An 18822-nucleotide genomic window follows, 5' to 3' on the forward strand; every position below is an offset into this window, starting at 1 on the left:
GAGGCAGTTTTCATAAACGCTACAGCTTTGGGAAAACATGTCACATTTCCCATACCTGACCAGAGAGATTGAAGTTTTGTGCTAAAAGGAGCTTATCCCAGCCTTGGTTCTCAAGATATCACCTGTGTCTTCATAATTAAATAATCATATTTACATGCTACCTGCTTTCTAGAGTACCTTGCTTAAGGCTTTTAGGGATGTCTCTGATGGGCTTCATGAACTCTTGGGAAGACATTGTGATTCTATTTCAGAGCAATCAGTATGTTTCACTTCTTTCTCTAGGCTTGTTTTCTGACCTTGACACTCATTCCCATCTGGGCGTTATCACCTATGGCGTTTCCATGACAACGCTGGAGGATGTCTATCTGAAGCTGGAAGTGGAGGCAGAGATTGATCAAGCAGGTGGGATGGGCTGTGGCTGTTTTCCTGTTTTCCCTCCTATTTGATTTAGTCGGAATTAGTGTAGAATTCTCCATGCCACCTTGCTGCCGCAAGGAGTTTTGCTATGGAGGTAGGAATAGTGAAAACCTTCTCGCAGAGTGCTACCTCCAGCAGCACTGGGACTCCTTTGGTCTCACAGCATTCAAGGCTTTTGGAGTGTTTAACATAAACATGCAAAAGCAGTGAGTTGGGTTGGGAGTGATTCTGGGAGGATACAGGAGAAAAGCTTTTTAGTGGCTGTCTCTGCAGTAATTAATTTTTCATGCAGTGTACTTACATCTCACTGCTCTGTTTTGCAACTGCACTTGTATGGCTGGCTTTTTAAAATGTGCTTTATTTTCCTAACGGAGCGTACTTTCAAGAAACTGTAAATGCACAATTTAAATTTATTTCCAGCTTTCTATGTGAATAGTAACACTAGTGGCCTATATCTAAGGCTGAAATAGCTGAACTTGGCTATCTTCTCCTCCTTTAAATTAACTTCCAGTTCAAATGTAAAGTTGGAACTGCTTGATATTACTCCAGAATTAATCAGTTCTTCATTTAACATCAACTATCTTAATCTTCCTTGATCTTTCTTTGTGATACAGGCTAGTAAACCATCGAGCTCTGCAAAGCTCTTGCATGGGTGTGAGAGGGTTTTAACAGCTGAATATGCTGGTACTGAATACTACGGGTACGTGCATAGGCTAAAGGTTTGAAATTGAGGCAAGTCCGCACCTTTCAAGTGGCATAAATCTGTGTCATCTGCCTTAAGTGTCCTCTGTGCGTGGGATTCAGAGCTTTCAAGGTAGATCAGTGTCACTCACCTTGGGGTTAAGTTGAGAGACTGAGGTGAGCTGCAATTGCTTCTGCTAGAGCGAAGGGGAGGAATTGATGTCCATCCAGCTTTCTCCATCCCTACCTTTGCAAATTGCTTAGCTCTGTCAGAGCTAATGGGGTAGAATTTTACTCTCTTCTTTTTCAGATTATAGCGTGTTCAATTCCCAGCAAGTGCAGGATGAAATGGATACAAAATCCCTGGATGATATGGAGCAGAGCCTCCTGATGCTGTCGGAGACAAAGGCACCAGCAATGAGCAGTACAGCCCTCTGGAAGAAGCAGGTTTCCACCATAGCAAGAGTTCATTTCCTTAGTCTCAAGCGGGAAAATAAATGTGTGAGAGTTATGTAAGTATTGGGCCTTTCTTATTTGTATACAAAGTTCTCAAAACATGTTCGAATGACACCAGAGAAAGGACAGGATGCAATTAATTTCTTCCCTATAAAAGTTTAAAAAAATAATATGAATAAAGCTATCTATAATTTGAGTATGTGCTTTCTTGAGGGTGAGGGAGATGTTGTTTTAATGGCATGCATATAAACTAGGTTGGCTTGCACTGAATTTTAATAAAACAGAAACTTTTATTTCTTTCAGGTTGTTGCTTTTTCTGATTTTTCTTGTAGTTCAGATTTTATTCTTTTTTGTACACCACATTGTCAAAAATTCTGTAGCTGCTATCAAACTTACCCCAGATTTGTACTTTCTGAAGCCCGGAGAGGTCTATCAGAAGTACAGGAGTCGTCTCCTGCTGCAGAACTCCACAGGTAGGAGAGCAGAGATGCTCCACAGGGGTAGCTTGTATCTCAACTTCTCTCTTTAATGTAGCATTCCATGTGGTGGAAAAAGATGGTGTCTGCTACTTTTGGGGCTGAGGACGAACTTTTTCCTTGAAATTAACACAAGTAAAGAGTTTTGAGGTACCCAGAGGTGGTAGGGAGCAAGTATCTGTAGGGTTTGGTTCAGAGATCTTCCTCCTCCTGCTGTGTCTGGTAGCCTTTTGTGCCTCTGGCTGGAGACAGAAAGATGATGTGTGTATAAAGGAATTGGTAGGGAGACATTTGGATACATCAACACTAAAATCCTGCTGCAAAACATTTTGGAAAAACCCTTTTTGTTACGACTTAGAATGATTTAAAACTGTAGCAGTGCTCCGGGCAATAGAAACGAGCGTGTTTGAGCTGCTGGGAATTTGTGTTTAATTCCGCTTCATTTCTCCAGACGCTTTTAATCAAAGTGCTGCTGGTTTCCTGCTCTTTCAGCTAATTCTCTGTTCAACTGAAACTTTGAGTATCTTGATAGTGGTCATTGGCAGCTCCACTTCCTCACTGCTGCATTCGCTCACACAGATTAATTGGAGAATAGAACCAAAAGATTTTCTTGCATTTGGGGGCTGTTGAGTGGGAAGGCAAAATAAAAACATTCATGTTGTTTGAAATAGCATAGAACTCTTTGGTGGACATGTGTAAAGAAACTGATTTTTCATCATAGGATTATATCAGTGGGAAAATACATGACTAATTTTGTATTAAATACTCCAGTTTATCACTAGTGATGATAAACTGAGGGTGAAGGTGATGCTTTTTCTGTCTTATACCAGGCTCAGATATCAGTGACATTGTTCACTTTCTTGGGACCATGAACATACTCTTGGAGATGTTTAATGACAGTGATTACGTCTCAGCTGCACCTCACAGCGCAGCTTTAAACGTGTTTGACCTTGAATCCAGACAGGTAAGATGGACAGACCAGCTCGGTTTTGTCTCAGAGAGCAGGCAAGGAGCTGGTTAGGGGCTGAGTTTGTTGTACAGTTGCCTGAAAGGCACTTATTGAGTCATGTAAAAAAATAATATCGTGTAATTTTGCTTATACAAGAAGCCTGGAAAGAGATTTGTATTAACAGAATGGAAATATTATCAAAATATATCTTCTTCCATAATGATAATTATGGTAGGCTAATAAAACTTCCATTCTCCTTTCTTCCCCACAAGGGTACAAAAAGCCAAAAGAAATATTTTACTTCATGAGAGACCTGGCATAGGAATTCCTTATGGTTTTTTACTTATACTGGCTGAATTACACAATTTGACAGAAGTGTAATTCCATGGTGCTCTCATGTGTAAAGAAAAATGCGTTTCTTGGGTTGTGAGTATTCATTTCGATGTGGTCACTGAAGGAGTGTCAGAAAGATGTGAACATTGGGGTTATTTAATCTCCAGCAAAGGAACTGCTTTTCAATACTCCAGCTCTGTCTCTTTTTCCTGTTTTTATTCATAGCAAACTGTTAATATTAGTGTGGCATCACTGCCCTTAGCTGATGTAAATTTTTGCCTGTCTGTTTTTTAAATGCATTAGCAAGAACACACGAGTGTGGGTCGCTATGTGTTTTGTTTTTCAGACTGTAATTGTCTGAAGCATCATCTGTCATAGCCCCACGGTTGCATTAAACACTCTGGGAATTTATTCCAAATAATTGTTCTCTATGGGCATGACCTTTTTTTCCTGAACTGGGTTATGTGTTAGAACCACCCTGAGCAGCCCAGGGCTTCCTGCAAAGCGTGCTCTATTATGCAAAGATTTATCTCAATATTCACATTTAATTAAGCCCGTAGGAGAGCCCCTCTGGGAGATTACCCTTCATGCAGAAGAATTAATATAGCCAACACTTTCCTTTCCAGAACTATGTTTTCACGCTTGTATTCAATAGTACCATGGTACATTCCCTGCCAGTTTTGATGAATATTGTTAGCAATCTACTTCTGCGCAATTTAAACGTGACGGAGAGCATTCAGATCTGGAGCAACCCCTTCGTTCAGGTGAGCAGCACTGCAAATGTCATCCTTAAGCACAGGGTGGGTGCCAGAGCATTCCTGGGGGATGGAAACAAAGAGGGAAGCTGGTCAGGACTGTCTGCAGCTCTGCACAGTGCTGTCAAGAAGGATTGAGTTCCAGAAGCCAAAGCCCATGGAGTCTTGGTGATGCAGGCCTTTGCAGTATTGAAGAGGACTTGAAAGGTGCTGGGATTTTGTTCAGCAGCTTGTGGAAGAAAAAGGAGCTCAGAAAGTGGATGCCCTGTTGGGAATTCATTATGGGGTTGTGACAGATCACCTGGGGGCTGCACGCAGGAGATGAATGCTCCAGGAATTTGTTAGGTGCTCCTAACTTATACTCCAAAAATTTCCACTAGTGTTTTTCTTCATGCTGCAGCTCAGAATATCTTGAGATACGTACAGTATATATTGGTTTAGCATTGGTTTAGCATTTGTAGTCATGTTCCAATTCTAAATGTTTTGTTCTGGTCACGCGCATTCTGATATTGAAGAAATCTGATTGATATTTCAGAATCTTCCAGACACAATTTTCAAACTGGAGATCTATTTTGAAGCCGTGTTACTGGGCATCATTATTACTGGAATGCCACCCTATTTTGCCATGGACAATGCAGAAAACCATAAGGTAAACTCCCAGATGTGGATTCATAGACTGCATGAGAACTTAAAAACCTTGGGGTTTTGAGGGCAATCTTAAGAGGTGTGAAGTAGCATCTTTTGCAGTGAGAGGCAGCATGGATGTGACTTCTGTTTGCTGCAGATTTGGGAAAAGCCCTTTTGCTTTGTGTGGCTTTTTCTTTCTTCAGCAGCTAAAATCAGCAGTAGTTGGATGAAACACTGATACTACCTAAGTGTAAAAGCGGTGTGTTAGAGGGGAAACCAAGATGCTGCTCACACACTGAGGCAGAGTAACAGAGTGTTAGTTTTAGTTAATGTTGGATTTTCTTTTGCTGTTAAAGATCAAATCGTACACGCAGCTGAAGATAGCGGGGCTTTATCCTTCTGCTTACTGGACTGGGCAAGCTATTGTTGACCTCCCACTGTTTTTCTCCATCCTTGTCCTGATGATAGGCAGCCTCTTTGCCTTTCATTACGGTGTCTACTTCTACGTTGGCAAGTTCATTGCTGTGGTGAGTGCAGCGGAGCACGTATGGGGGTGTGAGAGCATTGTTCTGTTATCTTCCACAAGTGTTTATTTTTATTAGATGACTCTGCGGACCTTTTCCATCTGAGACACAAAGAAAATACCTAGTTAAGGCTGTTGGCACAGAGGCATCAATCAGGCTGCACCAAAGGCAAAGTAGTATTACTTTTCATGGGGAAAAATACTCAGATTTTGGAGTTTCGTTCAGAACTGGAATAAAAAGGAGCTTTAAAACACCATGATCTTCCAAGGAAATGCTTCGTCCTTCGTTGCCCTCCTTGCTCAGTCGGCTTTACACTTCTTGCTGCTGATTGATAGTTGCTCCCATTTATGTGAGCATGCTGTTAATGACAAGGTTATGAAGTCTTTGAGGGCAGACCAGCTTCACAATGAATTACAGCTTGTGATTAAATTGAAGAGACTACAAGTTTTCATGTCTTATGTTCAGAGCGAGCTTCCCCGAGACATTGGCTGTAATTGAGAAGAATTAGGTTTTCCTAGCTGCTATCCCAGAAGCTCCCACTTAATCAAGTTTAGGATGTGACCATTGCACTGAAGGGCTATTTTTCTGCCAGTGCATCTTCCCTTGTTTTAGTTTCTGCAAAGATGCTAAGGCTGAAGGTGAAATTCTTAATGTTTTCCAAAATCTTCAGGCCAACAGTAATGGGAGCCTGTGTTAGGAAAAAAAAAAAAGGAAAGGGGGAGGGGAGGAGAATATTTAAAGGAAAGAGAATGACGTTCCTGCCTATTCACATATGCTTCTGTTTGTGTCTTTAGCTGTGTATGCTGTATGTACCTAGGTGGCAAAATATATCTTATTAAGTGACAGATAAGAAACCAGAGTTATGTAGCACAGTAGAGTATTTCCAGTTGATACTTATACAAAAACCTCTGGGTTCTTATGTTTCCTGAGCAACCTTTCCTATCTTGGCAGATTTTTTGCCTGATTGGTTATGTCCCGTCGGTCGTGCTCTTCACTTATGTCGTCTCCTTCACGTTTAAAAAAGTCCAGAATACGAAAGAATTTTGGTCATTTATTTTTTCAGTGGTGAGTAACTTAACCAGTCTTCCCAGCTAGCAATCTCCAAAGCCACAACAGGCTTCCCAGTTATTTTATTTATCTGTGTGTCCTTAACGCTCAAGAAATTTGAAGCATTTACCAATGTCTCTGTACCGCTGCCATATGCTAAATGATACAAGCTTTAAAAAATGTACCTCAAATTAGATAACTTATGTTTGCAAAGTCTAAACTGAATGAAAATGGACTTATTTCTCCTTTTCTTTTGTACAGACAGCTTTGCTCTGTACGGTTGTCACTGAAGTGGCCTTTTTTCTGGACTATTACTTGGTAACCATCGTCCTGCATTATGTCTTCTCCATCTTCATTCCTATCTATCCTCTTATTGGGTGTCTTATTTGCTTTATAAAGGTAAGGGGATATGGGAGATCTTCTCCAGAGTATTTGTAGATGGCTGGGGTTGGGTGGGTGTCTTGAATGATACTGGGACAGCAGATATCTACCTGGTGGGGTGATGTCCTCCATAGCCATTAACATGTGAAGAATAGCAACAGCTGGTGAACAGTTGCCTTTTCTCCCCTGTAAGCAGAAAGCTGCAGTTTTAAAATGAGGATAGAAGGAAGTCTTCCATTAAATATCTAAAGGAAAGCCATACATTTCTCAGCCTGTGGACTGGGCAAACACAGTTGTGTGAGGTGGGTTAATTTGGAGTCAGTGGCGTTAAACACGAAGCAGCTCAGGGACTTTGATGGAAGTTTTATTGGCATCAAACTCATGCCAGCAGGGTCTCTGCAGAGCTCAAAAAGTGTTTAGGCAGGATACCTTAAATGACTGGTTTGAGATTAAAGTGCAGTGTAGAATATGCAGATATGCAGCCTCTGGGAGGTGCTTATTTACCTGAACCTATTCTTTTGCATTGTCAGGTCTCATGGAAAAACAAGCGAAAGAGTGGAGGATACTACGACCCATGGGATCGGCTCCTGGTAGCAGTTATAGCTGTAAGTACGATTATTTGATTATTTGCCATATTTGCTGTGGAGAGTTGCTGGCTTCTGCTGGGAGGCCCCTTCTGTTCAGGCAACTTTATTGGTAAAGATTTGATCTAATCCTGAGCATCACTGGAGTCTGCAGCTTTGGAACGTGTTGCAGCATAAACAGTATTAGCAAAAGCTGCTGGGTCTACCAGCTCAACATTTGCTGCTTCAATAGTCTTGTTAACGGTGCCAGTATTAGTCCTGATGATTATGGGAGCTTGTGCTAATGGAGCATGAACTCCAGAGCGAGGACTGTCACTTCTCTCTCCAAAACCAGATAATTACCATTAAATCTAAGCAGGCTGTGGTTGTGCATCCTCAGCGTCTACTCACTGAGCAGTATCTAGTGATACGTTTCATCTTCTCAAAACCATCAGCACTTCTGTGGCAGGGGAGAGCTGGAGCTTCTTGTCACTCATTGCACTGGTGGGATCGCCTGTAGGGTCACCAGCCTCGCAGGGCTGGCAGCACTCTGAGTAACCACAAATGTGTTTGTCTCTTTTAGCCCTATTTGCAGTGTGTCGTGTGGCTCTTCCTACTGCGATGTTTTGAGCTGAAGAACGGAGGGAGGACAGTTAGAGAGGATCCATTTTTCAGGTGTGCCTTTGTTGAACAGACTTCTTAAAAATTGCGTTCTTTGGACCGTTACTTTTCTTTAAAATGATGCTAGTGATGAGACTGGAACATGCAATGTATGGCTATGGGGGATGCTGAAGAAAATAAAGTGCCTGTGGTTATATCCCATCCCAAGTGTCTAAAGAATTTGTTTTCCTAACTTTACTTGCTTGAAATTATGTCAAAGTGCAGAAAGAGGTTTTTTTGCTTCCTTTTAAATTATATCAGAGCCAAATCAGAAATGTATATAAATATATATAAAGATGGGGGAGCTTCCTTTCCTATTGCATGGCTGGAGCTGCCATCCCCAGCAAAGAGCTCATCATAGAGGTGACATAGTTGCAATCACTGACAGCTGTTTTTGCTCTTTTGGGGCTTCTCAGATGTGCTGCATAAATGTGTTACTCTAGGGTCCAGCAAACATGAATTGCTTTCTGCATTGAAGCAGTGAACAAATTTTAGCTGAGTGCCGAGCAGAGGCATCAAGTTGTTTTCTTTCCCTTAGAAAATGTTTAGTGAAAGCCAGAACCTGGAAGTTCCCAGACGTGTGTCATGATGAGAACGAAGATGAAGATGTGAAGGCAGAGAGGCTGCGAGTCCAAGAAATACTGAGAAGCCCCAAGAGCGAGGAGGTAATGCCGTGTGCCCATGGGCACTACCCAAAACCCAGATTCAGATGTTTCCCAAAGCTGCTGGGATCCGCAGCCACTTCTCTATTCTCTACCAGATGCCAGCAATCCTGGTCAGCAGCTTGCACAAAGAGTTTGATGAAAGAAAGGAATTTCTTCTGGGGAGAAAGATAAAAAAAGTGGCAACAAAACATGTGTCTCTCTGCGTAAAAAAAGGTTGGACTTAAATTACGGGCTGGTGAGCTGTTATATCTACAAAAATTACTCTTTAATCCAGTTATCTGACCTCTTGGGCAATGCTTTGTGTCGTCCTTTCTTTAGGAGAAATACTGGGGTTGTTGGGACCCAATGGAGCTGGGAAAAGCACGTTAATTAATATGCTCGTTGGAGAGATTGAGCCAACCAGTGGGCAGGTACTTCACACGCTACAGACTGAATAGAAAGGGAATCTGTTTATTGTATTTATTATTATTGCACGCGTTCCCAAATACATTTTGCTGAAATCCTATATAAATAGCTCTGAAACTTAAAATATTCTTGAGTGAAGTTTATACATTTTCCTTGCAGGTTCTGATGGGAGATTATTCTTACGGGCTGAACAGCGAAGATGACTCTGTGAGATTTGTGGGGTACTGTCCTCAAATGAATCCACTTTGGCCAGATATCACAGTGCAGGAACACTTTGAAATTTATGGTGCTATCAAAGGAATGAGTCAGACTGATGTCAAGGAAGTCATAAAACGGTAAGTAGCTTATTATAGAAATGTTTAACATTTTAACTGTATTTTTCTCAAGGCTTTTTTGTCCCTCCCCACAAGTCTACAGGCTGTCTTTTTTTCCATTTAAATTTACGATTGGATCATTTCAGCAAATTCAGCAAGGTTAGGAGGTACAGATTCAGCCACGCAATTTAACTGGTATTTGTGGGGTTTTTTGAAGCTACAAAGTGCTAATGATGACCTTTGCAGAGACTGAAGGATGGGGAGTCCAGGGCTTGCAGCTGTTTCTGGATTATCACCTCCTCTAGGACATGGCTCAAGTGGTTTTATATGAAAGCACCAGGCTCTGAGTCTGCTTGTTGCTTTGCTTTTTTTCTATACTTTATATACAAATATTTGTATAAGTTCTTCAATTGACACTGTTTGCATACTGTATGATGTGGGGGAAGGCAAACCTTCACCCTCTCAGCTCAGGTCCTCCCCTTTCTGCAGCATCGCGAGTGCCCTAGATTTAAAAGACCACCTGCAGAAGACAACAAAGAAGCTGGGTGTAGGCCTGAAACGCAAGGTACGAGGGATTTTTGAACTGCCGCGTTGAGTGCCTCCAGCAGCTGTTGTATCCTTAACCCTTTGCGTTTGCCTTCCTCCTAGCTGTGCTTTGCCCTCAGTATGCTGGGCAACCCACAGGTCACGCTCTTGGATGAGCCGTCGACCGGGATGGATCCAAAAGCCAAGCAGCACATGTGGTGAGGGCCACGCTGGCCACAGGCTTGTTTCTCTTCGGGGATTTGTCCAGTTTTATGTGTGCATCATCCCTGTTAACACTAGGGAGAGCCACAGACAGGGAATCAATGCTTCCTTAGAGCCAGGTGCATTTCGTCTGCATCCTCTCCCAGTATCACAGAATTATTTGGGGTGGAAAAGGTCATAGAGTCCAACCATAAACCTAATTCTGCCAAGTACACCACTAAACCACATCCCAAAGCACCACAGCTACACCTTTTTTAAATCCCTCCAGGAACAGTGATTCAACCACTTCCCTGGGCAGCTTATTTCAGTGCTTGAGAACCCTTTCAGTGAAATAATACTTGCCAATATCCAATATAAACCTTCTCTGGTGCAACCTGAGGTCATTTTGTCTTGTCCTATCACTTGTTACTCAGGAAAAGAGACCAAAAAGCTTAAAAGGAATCTTGGAATGTCAGTAGTATGAGATTTGAGTCATGGTTTTAAAAACTCCAGTGTTAATTGTTGAAGTAGTATTGGTCCATAAAACAGTTTGTGTTTGACCATCACAGTCCTCTTCTGCTGCTGACCCAGGATTTACAGTTATGTCCAGTTGTTTTATTTGGAGATTTTTTTTTGTTTTTCTTGCAGGCGGGCAATTCGAGCAGCATTTAAGAATAAGGAGAGAGCAGCTATCCTGACGACTCACTACATGGAAGAGGCAGATGCTGTCTGTGATCGTGTAGCCATTCTAGTGTCCGGGCAGCTCAGGTACCACTGGAGCCCTCCCTTATGGCAGGGAGGATAGAAGAACTCTTAGCTGGAATATATTTCCTTGAAAATCTAAGCAGACAATTTTTTTGCTGCTTAAACTGCAGCAAAATTATTCTGCTAAAAAGGTCTGTTAGAAGATAGGCTGCTATTTGAGTGTGGTGTAACATCTACGACTTCTGTTTTCTCTCTGCGATTGGTAGATGTATAGGTACTGTCCAACACCTGAAGAGTAAATTTGGCAGAGGATACTTCTTGGAAATGAAATTAAAAGAAACAGCAGATATACAGCAAGTGGAGTTTCTGCAGAGACAGATTTTGCACATCTTCCCAAATGCAAATCGTCAGGAAAGGTGAAGTTTCACAAATACGTGGAAAACATTGATATTAATACAAGCACCCAGTTTCTCAGAAGGAACTTGGCGTTGAGTGAGGAATGCTATGATACTAAAATATACAAAAAATATTTACACGCAGCTTAAAAAAAAAAAAAAAAAGAGGAAGGGTTTTGCGGGTTGTGGCTGTGAGCCTGAGTGCAGATGTTCAGCACAGAACAGAGGAAGCAAAACTTGGATTTCTGCATAGCTGTGGCCTGACAGCTTCCTTCTCGCTCAGGGCTCCCAGAAACAGGGATAAAAATCTGAGTCCATACCTAGAAATGCTTGAACATTTTCTAGGGAAAGCTCAGTGTTTGAGGGTGGAGTGGTTGGTTTACCCATCAGCACTTTGAAATTGTGCCGTATGAACTCAAGGGCTTGGGTTGGTGACTGCTGGTGAGAAAAGAGGGCACTGCAGGCATTGTGTAACGAGCAGCCCTCAAGTGCAGGAGATGTGGAGGAGTGTTCATTTTTCAGAAGCCAGTGTGTGGGGCAGAGCAGCTCCCTGTTCTGGAGCCCATGTTTCGGGATGATATATAAGTCCCAGAGGATCCTGTGACCTCTCTCTGAGTTCATTTGAAAGGCAAAGCTTCATAACTTCAAGAGTTCCAGGCAGTGATTTTTCTTTCATAAGTATATGAGCAGAATATAAATGATTGTATCTTAGCTGAAGAGCATAGAAATCATAGAATGGTCTCAAGGGGATTTCAGCTGGTGCGCTTGGATCTGGGTTGGGTTATGAACCGGCTGGTCTCCCAGAGCTGCATCATTCCTCTTGTCTTGTATGGTGATTACTAGTGAAAATACCTAGAATAACCCTCAGAAGGTGTATTTAAATCCATTCACATAGATATTAATATTTTTGCTCAGAGAAATTTTACCTGAAGCTAAATTTGCTTTGTTTCTTTGTTCCAGCTTTGCTTCTATTTTGGCATATAAAATTCCTAAGGAAGATGTACAGTCGCTTTCACATTCTTTTTCCAAGTTGGAAGAAGGTAATTAAGCACTTGCCATGCATCACATACATTTTGTCTCCTAGAATTGACACATTTGCTATGCAGTGGCAGTTCTGCATTTCTGTTACAAATTAATTAATTTTTTTAATATACTTGATGTCCCCAGCTCTATTTCTTGTCAAATGAAGAGTTGAGTGCTTGTACCAGCTTAAAATGCTTTAGACCTAGTTGTGTCAGGTAGTGAGGTGTTCCTAAATACGCACTCTCATTAATTCTTTTAACAGTAAAACACGCCTTTAACATCGAGGAGTACAGCTTTTCTCAGGCAACACTGGAACAGGTATGTTATCATGGAAGTAAACCCCGCCAGGTGAAGGAGTTGCAAGTTTTTATATCAGAGTTTTTGGAGGTGTCTGGGATAGATTCTCTTCCCCCTGCAATATAGGAGTTGTGCATCCAGCCTGGGCCAAGTCATAATGGATGGAGGGGACGATGAGTCCTGTGCAGGCAGCTTGTCCCCCGTGACTGGCTCTCAGGCAGCTGGAGCTGCTCTGCTCATGCCTGTTTTGGGCATTTTGGGAAACGAAGTCCCCTTTTCCCATGTGAATTGGGATTGCCAGTGTCCCTGGTTCACTTCGTTGCCATTTTCTCCTTTAAAAATAAAATGCCAACTGCAGTGACTGGAGAAAAATAACTTTATGACGTTAGAGGAAATAGCTCTGATTTATTCAGAAGATGGGCATTGCTGTTCATTTCTGAAGAAGAGGGTAAAGCTGAGGCTTCTTATTGCTTAGTCTGGATTAGTTATTGCTGACAATAAATGTCCTTCAGCTTGTATTCAGTTCAACTTCCTTTTCATTGTGCTTGGAAGAAAGGAGGAGGGGAGGGGAGGAGTAAGCAGAAAAAACCCAAATTACTGAAAACTTCCTAATTGGAGATGAAGCAATACATGCAATACGCATAAGGATTTTAGCACGAATTCTGTTTGTCACCAAGGAAGTTCCTGCGAAGGAGCGTAAGATGGTCACGTTCTTTCTGTCTGTTCCAGGTTTTTGTGGAGCTTGCTAAAGAGCAGGAGGAGGAGGACAGCAGCTTCGGCACCCTGAACAGCACGCTGTGGTGGGAGAGGACACAGGAGGACCGAGTCATTTTCTGAGATCCTTACGCTCCAGACCTGCTTGTCAGCTCACATTTTGTGCCAGCAATGATCCCCTGTGCACACATTGGGGTGTGTGCGTGGAAAACATCAGAGCTGGGATGGACAAGGAAAATTGTGTTTGGAAGCACTGAGTGTGTTCCCACCATCCTGGCCTTAGGAATAACGCTGCAATAGTGGTGAGCATCCCCACCGTTATTCTGGCTCACCTGAAATTCCTTTTCCCCTCACTGTTCCACAGTTTGTGTTGAGCCAGAAGGCGCTGCAGCGGCAATCGGTCATCTCCTGGCGTTGGTTAGTCATGCAGGAGCACCCACCTGCCTTCCTCGCTCAGCTTTGCTGCACCCGCATCAGGGCTGGCTGCCTGAGGAATTCGTGAATTTGAGCAAAACCAGTTGCTGCTGGAGCACCCTGCCCTGTGGGACCCACGTGCTGGTTCCCAGGCTCTTGCCGTGCCTCGTGCCCGCAGTGGTCCCTGCAAGGTCCTGCTCCCCCACCAGCTGATCCAGCCCTGCTTATGCTTAGAAGATGCACCTGCTTAGGCAAGAGGGAAAAACCACTCCACAGGAATTATATTCACTACAGAGAGGGTCCTGAACCGCAAAGAGGGTCCTGAATTACACTGCAAGCTTAGCTTGGTATCTGACCAATGTGAAAATGTTCATTTACAGATATAATATGGCATTTGTCAGCACTTGTATTCCAAGTTGGCAGATGTGGCTGACTCGTGCTGCCTTTCTGGCTGGCACTGGTGTTTGTAATGCATGCACTGTAGGGTTAAAGGGGGTGTACAGACCTGGATGCTTTTTTCCCCCCTACTTGGTAAAAGTACAGAGGTGTAACTGTGTAGGCACGGGATTTGCAGAGATGTGAGTATTTCTCATTTTCATTAAAAACGGTCTAGTCCTTCTGTTGGGTGTTAATGACATGTATCCTGCCAGCTGTTGTTAGAGACAGTCCTCTATAGATGTTTTCATTTTTCTTAATGCTGAATTCATAAGTATACGCAACAGCATTTCCTGATCCATCTTTGTTGTGATAGCAGTCAGCAACGCAGTCGTATGCTTGGCACAGGAACATTTGCTTTATCCTGGCCTCGCAATTTTACATTCACCTTTCTAAATCCAAAATTAAACAAATTGACAACCGCATTGGTAGGAATGGTGCCTTTGGTTTGCACAGAAGCACTAAGAAGAGCAGAATATGCGCTCCTTTATGCTAAGAGATGACAGATATGTTTTGAAAATATATTATTTTTTTGATTTTTTTTTCTACACAAAGCTATCATTACTTTTTTAGTTTTATAAGGTGAAATAAAAAGATTGCTAACAGTTCATTGTGTTCTGCAATGAACAAATATAGAGATGCATTTATATCGAAACACTGGCTTCATAAGTCATTAGTTATATATCTTCACATTAAAGTTAGAAAATACCTTTGTTTTTCTTGTGAAAACTCAAAAACCTGTGAGTTAAGGTGGTGTGCTGTGTTCCAACTGTTTGTAATTATCAGGCAATAATGTATGTAATATGTTTGATAATGGTTTATTGTTATGTTGAGCCAAAATCTGTTTGCATTACTTTTACTCTACTGTGGGGAGATGTGAACTCATTGCGTACAACTCTTTTGTGCCCATAGATTGCATATAAATTTTGTTATAAATTGCATACAGATTTTGTTTTAGTTAAACTTTCAGCCCAAGAACTGCAGAAACACCTGGACGTCCTATTTGCCTCCCCAGGAGAAGGTCCCTTCCCTTCCCTTTGGGGAGTGCAGATGGTAAATGTGCCTGTTTTGATGAGCTCTGAGCCATGGTGTTTGCATATGCCCAGCTCTCCTGTGCTGGAAATAACACCAAGGTAAAGAACAGGATTACTACACCAGCCTCTAAAATACAGCAGCCTTCCTAGGGCTGATGCTGCCCTGTAAGAAAAGAAAAATGACCCAAGTTCAGCTCTTCTGGAGCCTCCAGCCTCTTGCTCCCAGCTGCATCCCCGCTGCTGGTCAGTGTCTCTGAGCGTGTTCCGCATTTGGAGCAAAGGTAGGGCCCAGAATTTTGTCTCATGGTACTTTCCCATGTCTGTACCTACAAGCTAAATGCATCTGCTCCAAATCCAGAATTTCTTAACTTCCATCTCTCTTTGTAAATGGTGTTTCAGCTGAGTGTCGTTTGCACATCTGTCTGCCAGCGTCCAGCACACTCTTCCCACGTGAACTTAGGAAAGTACAGTTGTGACCTCTTAGCCTTGATACCTTCTCTTAATGTTCTTTAACTGGCAGTCAGAGTTAACAGTCTCTGAAATAGTTCTGTGTTCTAGATGATATCACCCTATTTCAAAAAGTTTCTTATTTTGATGTTTCAGATGGTTCATATGAAAACTTCCATTAGCAGCTAGATTTTCTCAGTTTGGTACTATTCTTGTTTACTCTGGAGTAACCTAGTTGATGGTGGCACTGTGTTTGTGCAGCTACGTGTGCAAAGAATTTGGCTTGTCAAGGTATTTGAGTGGGATCTGTTTGGCGTGGTGACATCCTGTGTCAGTGTGGTTCAAGATGCTACTACAAAACATCGCTGTGATTGTAGCGTGTTGTATAAGAGATCTTTCCAAGTGTCATACGATGCCTGTAATTGCCAGAATAGGGAAAAACATACGCAAAATTAAACCATGGAATCCCCTGGAAACGCAAGAGCTTTATTCCTGCAATTTTAAGTCATTTTGTTTTGTTGTTACCGGTGACACATCAAATCCCAGCCAGATGATGCTTACACCCAGTCTGGGCTCTAGGAGGTAAAATTGAGCCAAGGCAGCCAGATTTGAGCTGGCTGTGGAACCTGAGACAGATCAGTTCACTTTGTGCCACCGTTCCCAGGTGTAATGGTTTGAGTTACCTTGCAGGGTTGTTGTGAGTAGTTAGCTAGTATAGCCAAAACTTGGAAGATGCATTTATTTGCGCTGTTATTATAAGGTATTTTTATATGGAGGATTTTAATGTGTCTGGTTCTGTTTAGATTACCAAGAAAAGCCCTTATTTAAAAAAATATCTTCATATAGCAAGTGACGTCTATTACGTAGCTGACATCCAGTCCTTTGGTAGCAGAAATAAGAAGTATTTGGTCTAAAGGTGACAGGCTTGTAAAGCTCCTCCTGATGTTGCCGTCAAGCACTTTGAATCATTTGCAGTTTTATTTTATACACCTGTCTTTCTTTTACCACTTTGCTGTATATGTAAGTTGAGGTTCTTCCCTTTCCAGCAGAGAGTACTACCAAAATAAAGATGGATTGGCTTGTTAAATGCTTGTGTTTCTACCGTGCGTGTGTTTTGCCCTGTTAGAAACTGGGGGACTGTTTTCAGTAGCCTTGGCCGTTCCCTGGGGCAGGTGAGTGGGCTTGGGGTGCTTGGGCAGAGCTCCTGGCATGGCTGGGGGGGGTGTCAGACTTCACTAATGGCAAATTTTTAATTGAATTCAGGGAATTGTAATATTGCAACACTTGGGATTCAACCGCCTGCTTTGGGATAGAAGCAGCTGTGGGGTCCTGGCACGCCGCATCGTGCATCTGCAGGGATGAATCACATTCATCCCCTTGAAAATTAACCCCAGTGAAAAAAAGAATTCATTTTTCTGGTGGGATCCTTGCCCAAGACAAACTTGTTGCGTGGCTGGATGGGTGCTCACTCTGGCGTGAGTGGTGGCAAATGCTGCTGGTGAGGAGTCTGGCTGAAGCTGGAACATGGAAATGTGGTTTACGGGGATGAAGTACACTGCCTGCTCCCCAGCTGGTGTGTGGGACTGGCTTGACCTGCTGCCGAGGAGGAGGAGATTCACCTCCAGCCCTGTGAATCAGCTAAGGACCTAGCAAAATGTAAGGGGTTTGTGCTCTCTGAACCTCTCAGCGGGGAGGAAAAAAACCCCAAAGAGACCTAATCTCAACTTGGTGAAAGTTCCCAGGTTTTCATACTAATTTTGTTTTAATGCAGTGTTAAGAGCAGTAAAATTATTCCATTCCTTCTTAATGCTTCCTTTAAGAGATCTTCAGAAAGTCTCTAACTTAGCATGCTGAATTTCTCCTTCATAACGGTTTCCTAGAGCTTTCAGTTCTTCTTTTTCCTGAAATGCATTGCTTGCAGTGTTCCCCTCGGAGGATGCTGGCCCCATCCTCATCCCCTTTCCTCTCCCTGGTACGTGTAAGGGCTAATCCAAGTCTGGTCTTGAGAAGCAACAGCTTGGGGATTTAATTAATGATATTTTGAGGTGCCAAATGCTCTCTAGCTTTTCAGTAAAGCTCCAATGAGTTGCCTTTTACTGGGGTCCTGCTTCAGCAGCAGAGCTAGGAGCAGCACCCAGTAAGCAGGATGGGAAACCCCAAGGAGCACTTGGAGCAGGCATTATTTCAATGTTAAAATGCATTTTCTGTAGATAACGTGCAGGCATGCCAGGACTCCACGCTGTGCCAGGTACTGCCAGCACGCTATGGCACAGGGTTTGTGTCACAGATGATGTTATTTAGTGAGGTGCATCTCAGATGTGCTTTTTTACAGTTATGAGTAGGCTTTCCCATTTCTCACTTGTTGCCCAATGGGAAGGGATGCAGGAAAACACTCTGCTAAATGAGCTCATTCCTTGAAAATGAGTAAATCAGCAGCTGCAGAAGAGCTACAGCCTTTGTTAAGCAACAACCAAATGGCTTTTGTGGTTTCAGTCAGCTCTGTAAAATCGCATGCAGGGTCCTCAAGCTGTTGAAGTTTGAGGGCAGTCAAGTTCCTTTAAATTCATCTGTTATTGTGTGGCTGGATGCCCTTCAAACTCACTTGGATTTCCTGGCTTATCTGATTTCCTCACCTTTCTGTTTTGAATGCGGATCCACTGGAAAGCTATTCAAAAAACCAAAATGACAAACTCCATCCTCATTCCAGCTGTATGGCAGCTGCTGGAAAAGCAATTAAAAGGAGTGGAAACTGAAAAAAAATTATTGAAAACAAAGAGGAAAAGAGAAACAAGAAATAAAAATCCCGTTGACCCTCAGACGCAGGATTCGCCTCTGCAGGGGAAGGAGTGCTTGCTGAGTCAGGCTCTGAGCAACATGAGGAGAAGGTGGTGAAGTTTTCCCCCCAGAGAAGTTCAAGCAAGGATAAGATTGATTTTCCACCAATTGGGAGCTCACATTCTGCCTTTGAGGGTGCAGCAGCTCTCCCGCTGCCGTGTTCCCCAGGACTTGTAAGCCAGGTAGAAACGTGCTGCTCTATTGCACATGATGCAGGTGTTTGTGTTAAATACTGATAAATGTAGTGTTAATATCTGCAGGCTCTGGACCAGCTGGTTGTAGGTTCTGCTCCCCGATTGGGTCATTGCTCCAGAAGCGCTGAGGCTGCAGCACTGGGACCTGACTCTGACGTCAGGCTGGAGAGGGGCATGGCCATCAGGCTGTGCTACGATGTTGAACCCTCTCCAGAACTACAAAGAGACGAAGAGCCCAGACATCTCAGAGCTGTAGGAGACGTATTTCTAATGGAAAACACATTATCAGGTAAGGATTTCATATTTCTATTTCTGAAAAATTATACCTAGGATATTTTCATGCAGGGAGT

At 42.8% G+C, this 18822-nt stretch overlaps 1 protein-coding gene across 1 annotated transcript in view; it reads left to right on the forward strand.

Moving 5' to 3' along the window:
• Positions 1 to 16537, forward strand: part of ABCA5 (ATP binding cassette subfamily A member 5) — a 34190-nt gene extending 17653 nt beyond the window's left edge. The window contains exons 19-40 of the mRNA XM_069872421.1: positions 283 to 402; positions 1409 to 1610; positions 1858 to 2027; positions 2861 to 2994; positions 3939 to 4076; positions 4603 to 4716; positions 5051 to 5221; positions 6170 to 6283; positions 6527 to 6664; positions 7177 to 7251; positions 7793 to 7884; positions 8408 to 8534; positions 8630 to 8747; positions 8853 to 8944; positions 9099 to 9274; positions 9743 to 9818; positions 9902 to 9996; positions 10628 to 10747; positions 10951 to 11100; positions 12040 to 12119; positions 12365 to 12420; positions 13129 to 16537. Of these exons, the coding sequence (XP_069728522.1) occupies positions 283 to 402; positions 1409 to 1610; positions 1858 to 2027; positions 2861 to 2994; positions 3939 to 4076; positions 4603 to 4716; positions 5051 to 5221; positions 6170 to 6283; positions 6527 to 6664; positions 7177 to 7251; positions 7793 to 7884; positions 8408 to 8534; positions 8630 to 8747; positions 8853 to 8944; positions 9099 to 9274; positions 9743 to 9818; positions 9902 to 9996; positions 10628 to 10747; positions 10951 to 11100; positions 12040 to 12119; positions 12365 to 12420; positions 13129 to 13236 (2666 nt within the window). The 3' untranslated portion in view covers positions 13237 to 16537. The remainder of the gene's footprint in view (positions 1 to 282; positions 403 to 1408; positions 1611 to 1857; positions 2028 to 2860; positions 2995 to 3938; positions 4077 to 4602; positions 4717 to 5050; positions 5222 to 6169; positions 6284 to 6526; positions 6665 to 7176; positions 7252 to 7792; positions 7885 to 8407; positions 8535 to 8629; positions 8748 to 8852; positions 8945 to 9098; positions 9275 to 9742; positions 9819 to 9901; positions 9997 to 10627; positions 10748 to 10950; positions 11101 to 12039; positions 12120 to 12364; positions 12421 to 13128) is intronic.
• The last annotated feature ends 2285 nt before the right edge of the window (positions 16538 to 18822 follow it).

The sequence above is a fragment of the Phaenicophaeus curvirostris genome, chromosome 19 (assembly GCF_032191515.1).
Source record: "Phaenicophaeus curvirostris isolate KB17595 chromosome 19, BPBGC_Pcur_1.0, whole genome shotgun sequence".
NCBI lineage: Eukaryota > Metazoa > Chordata > Aves > Cuculiformes > Cuculidae > Phaenicophaeus > Phaenicophaeus curvirostris.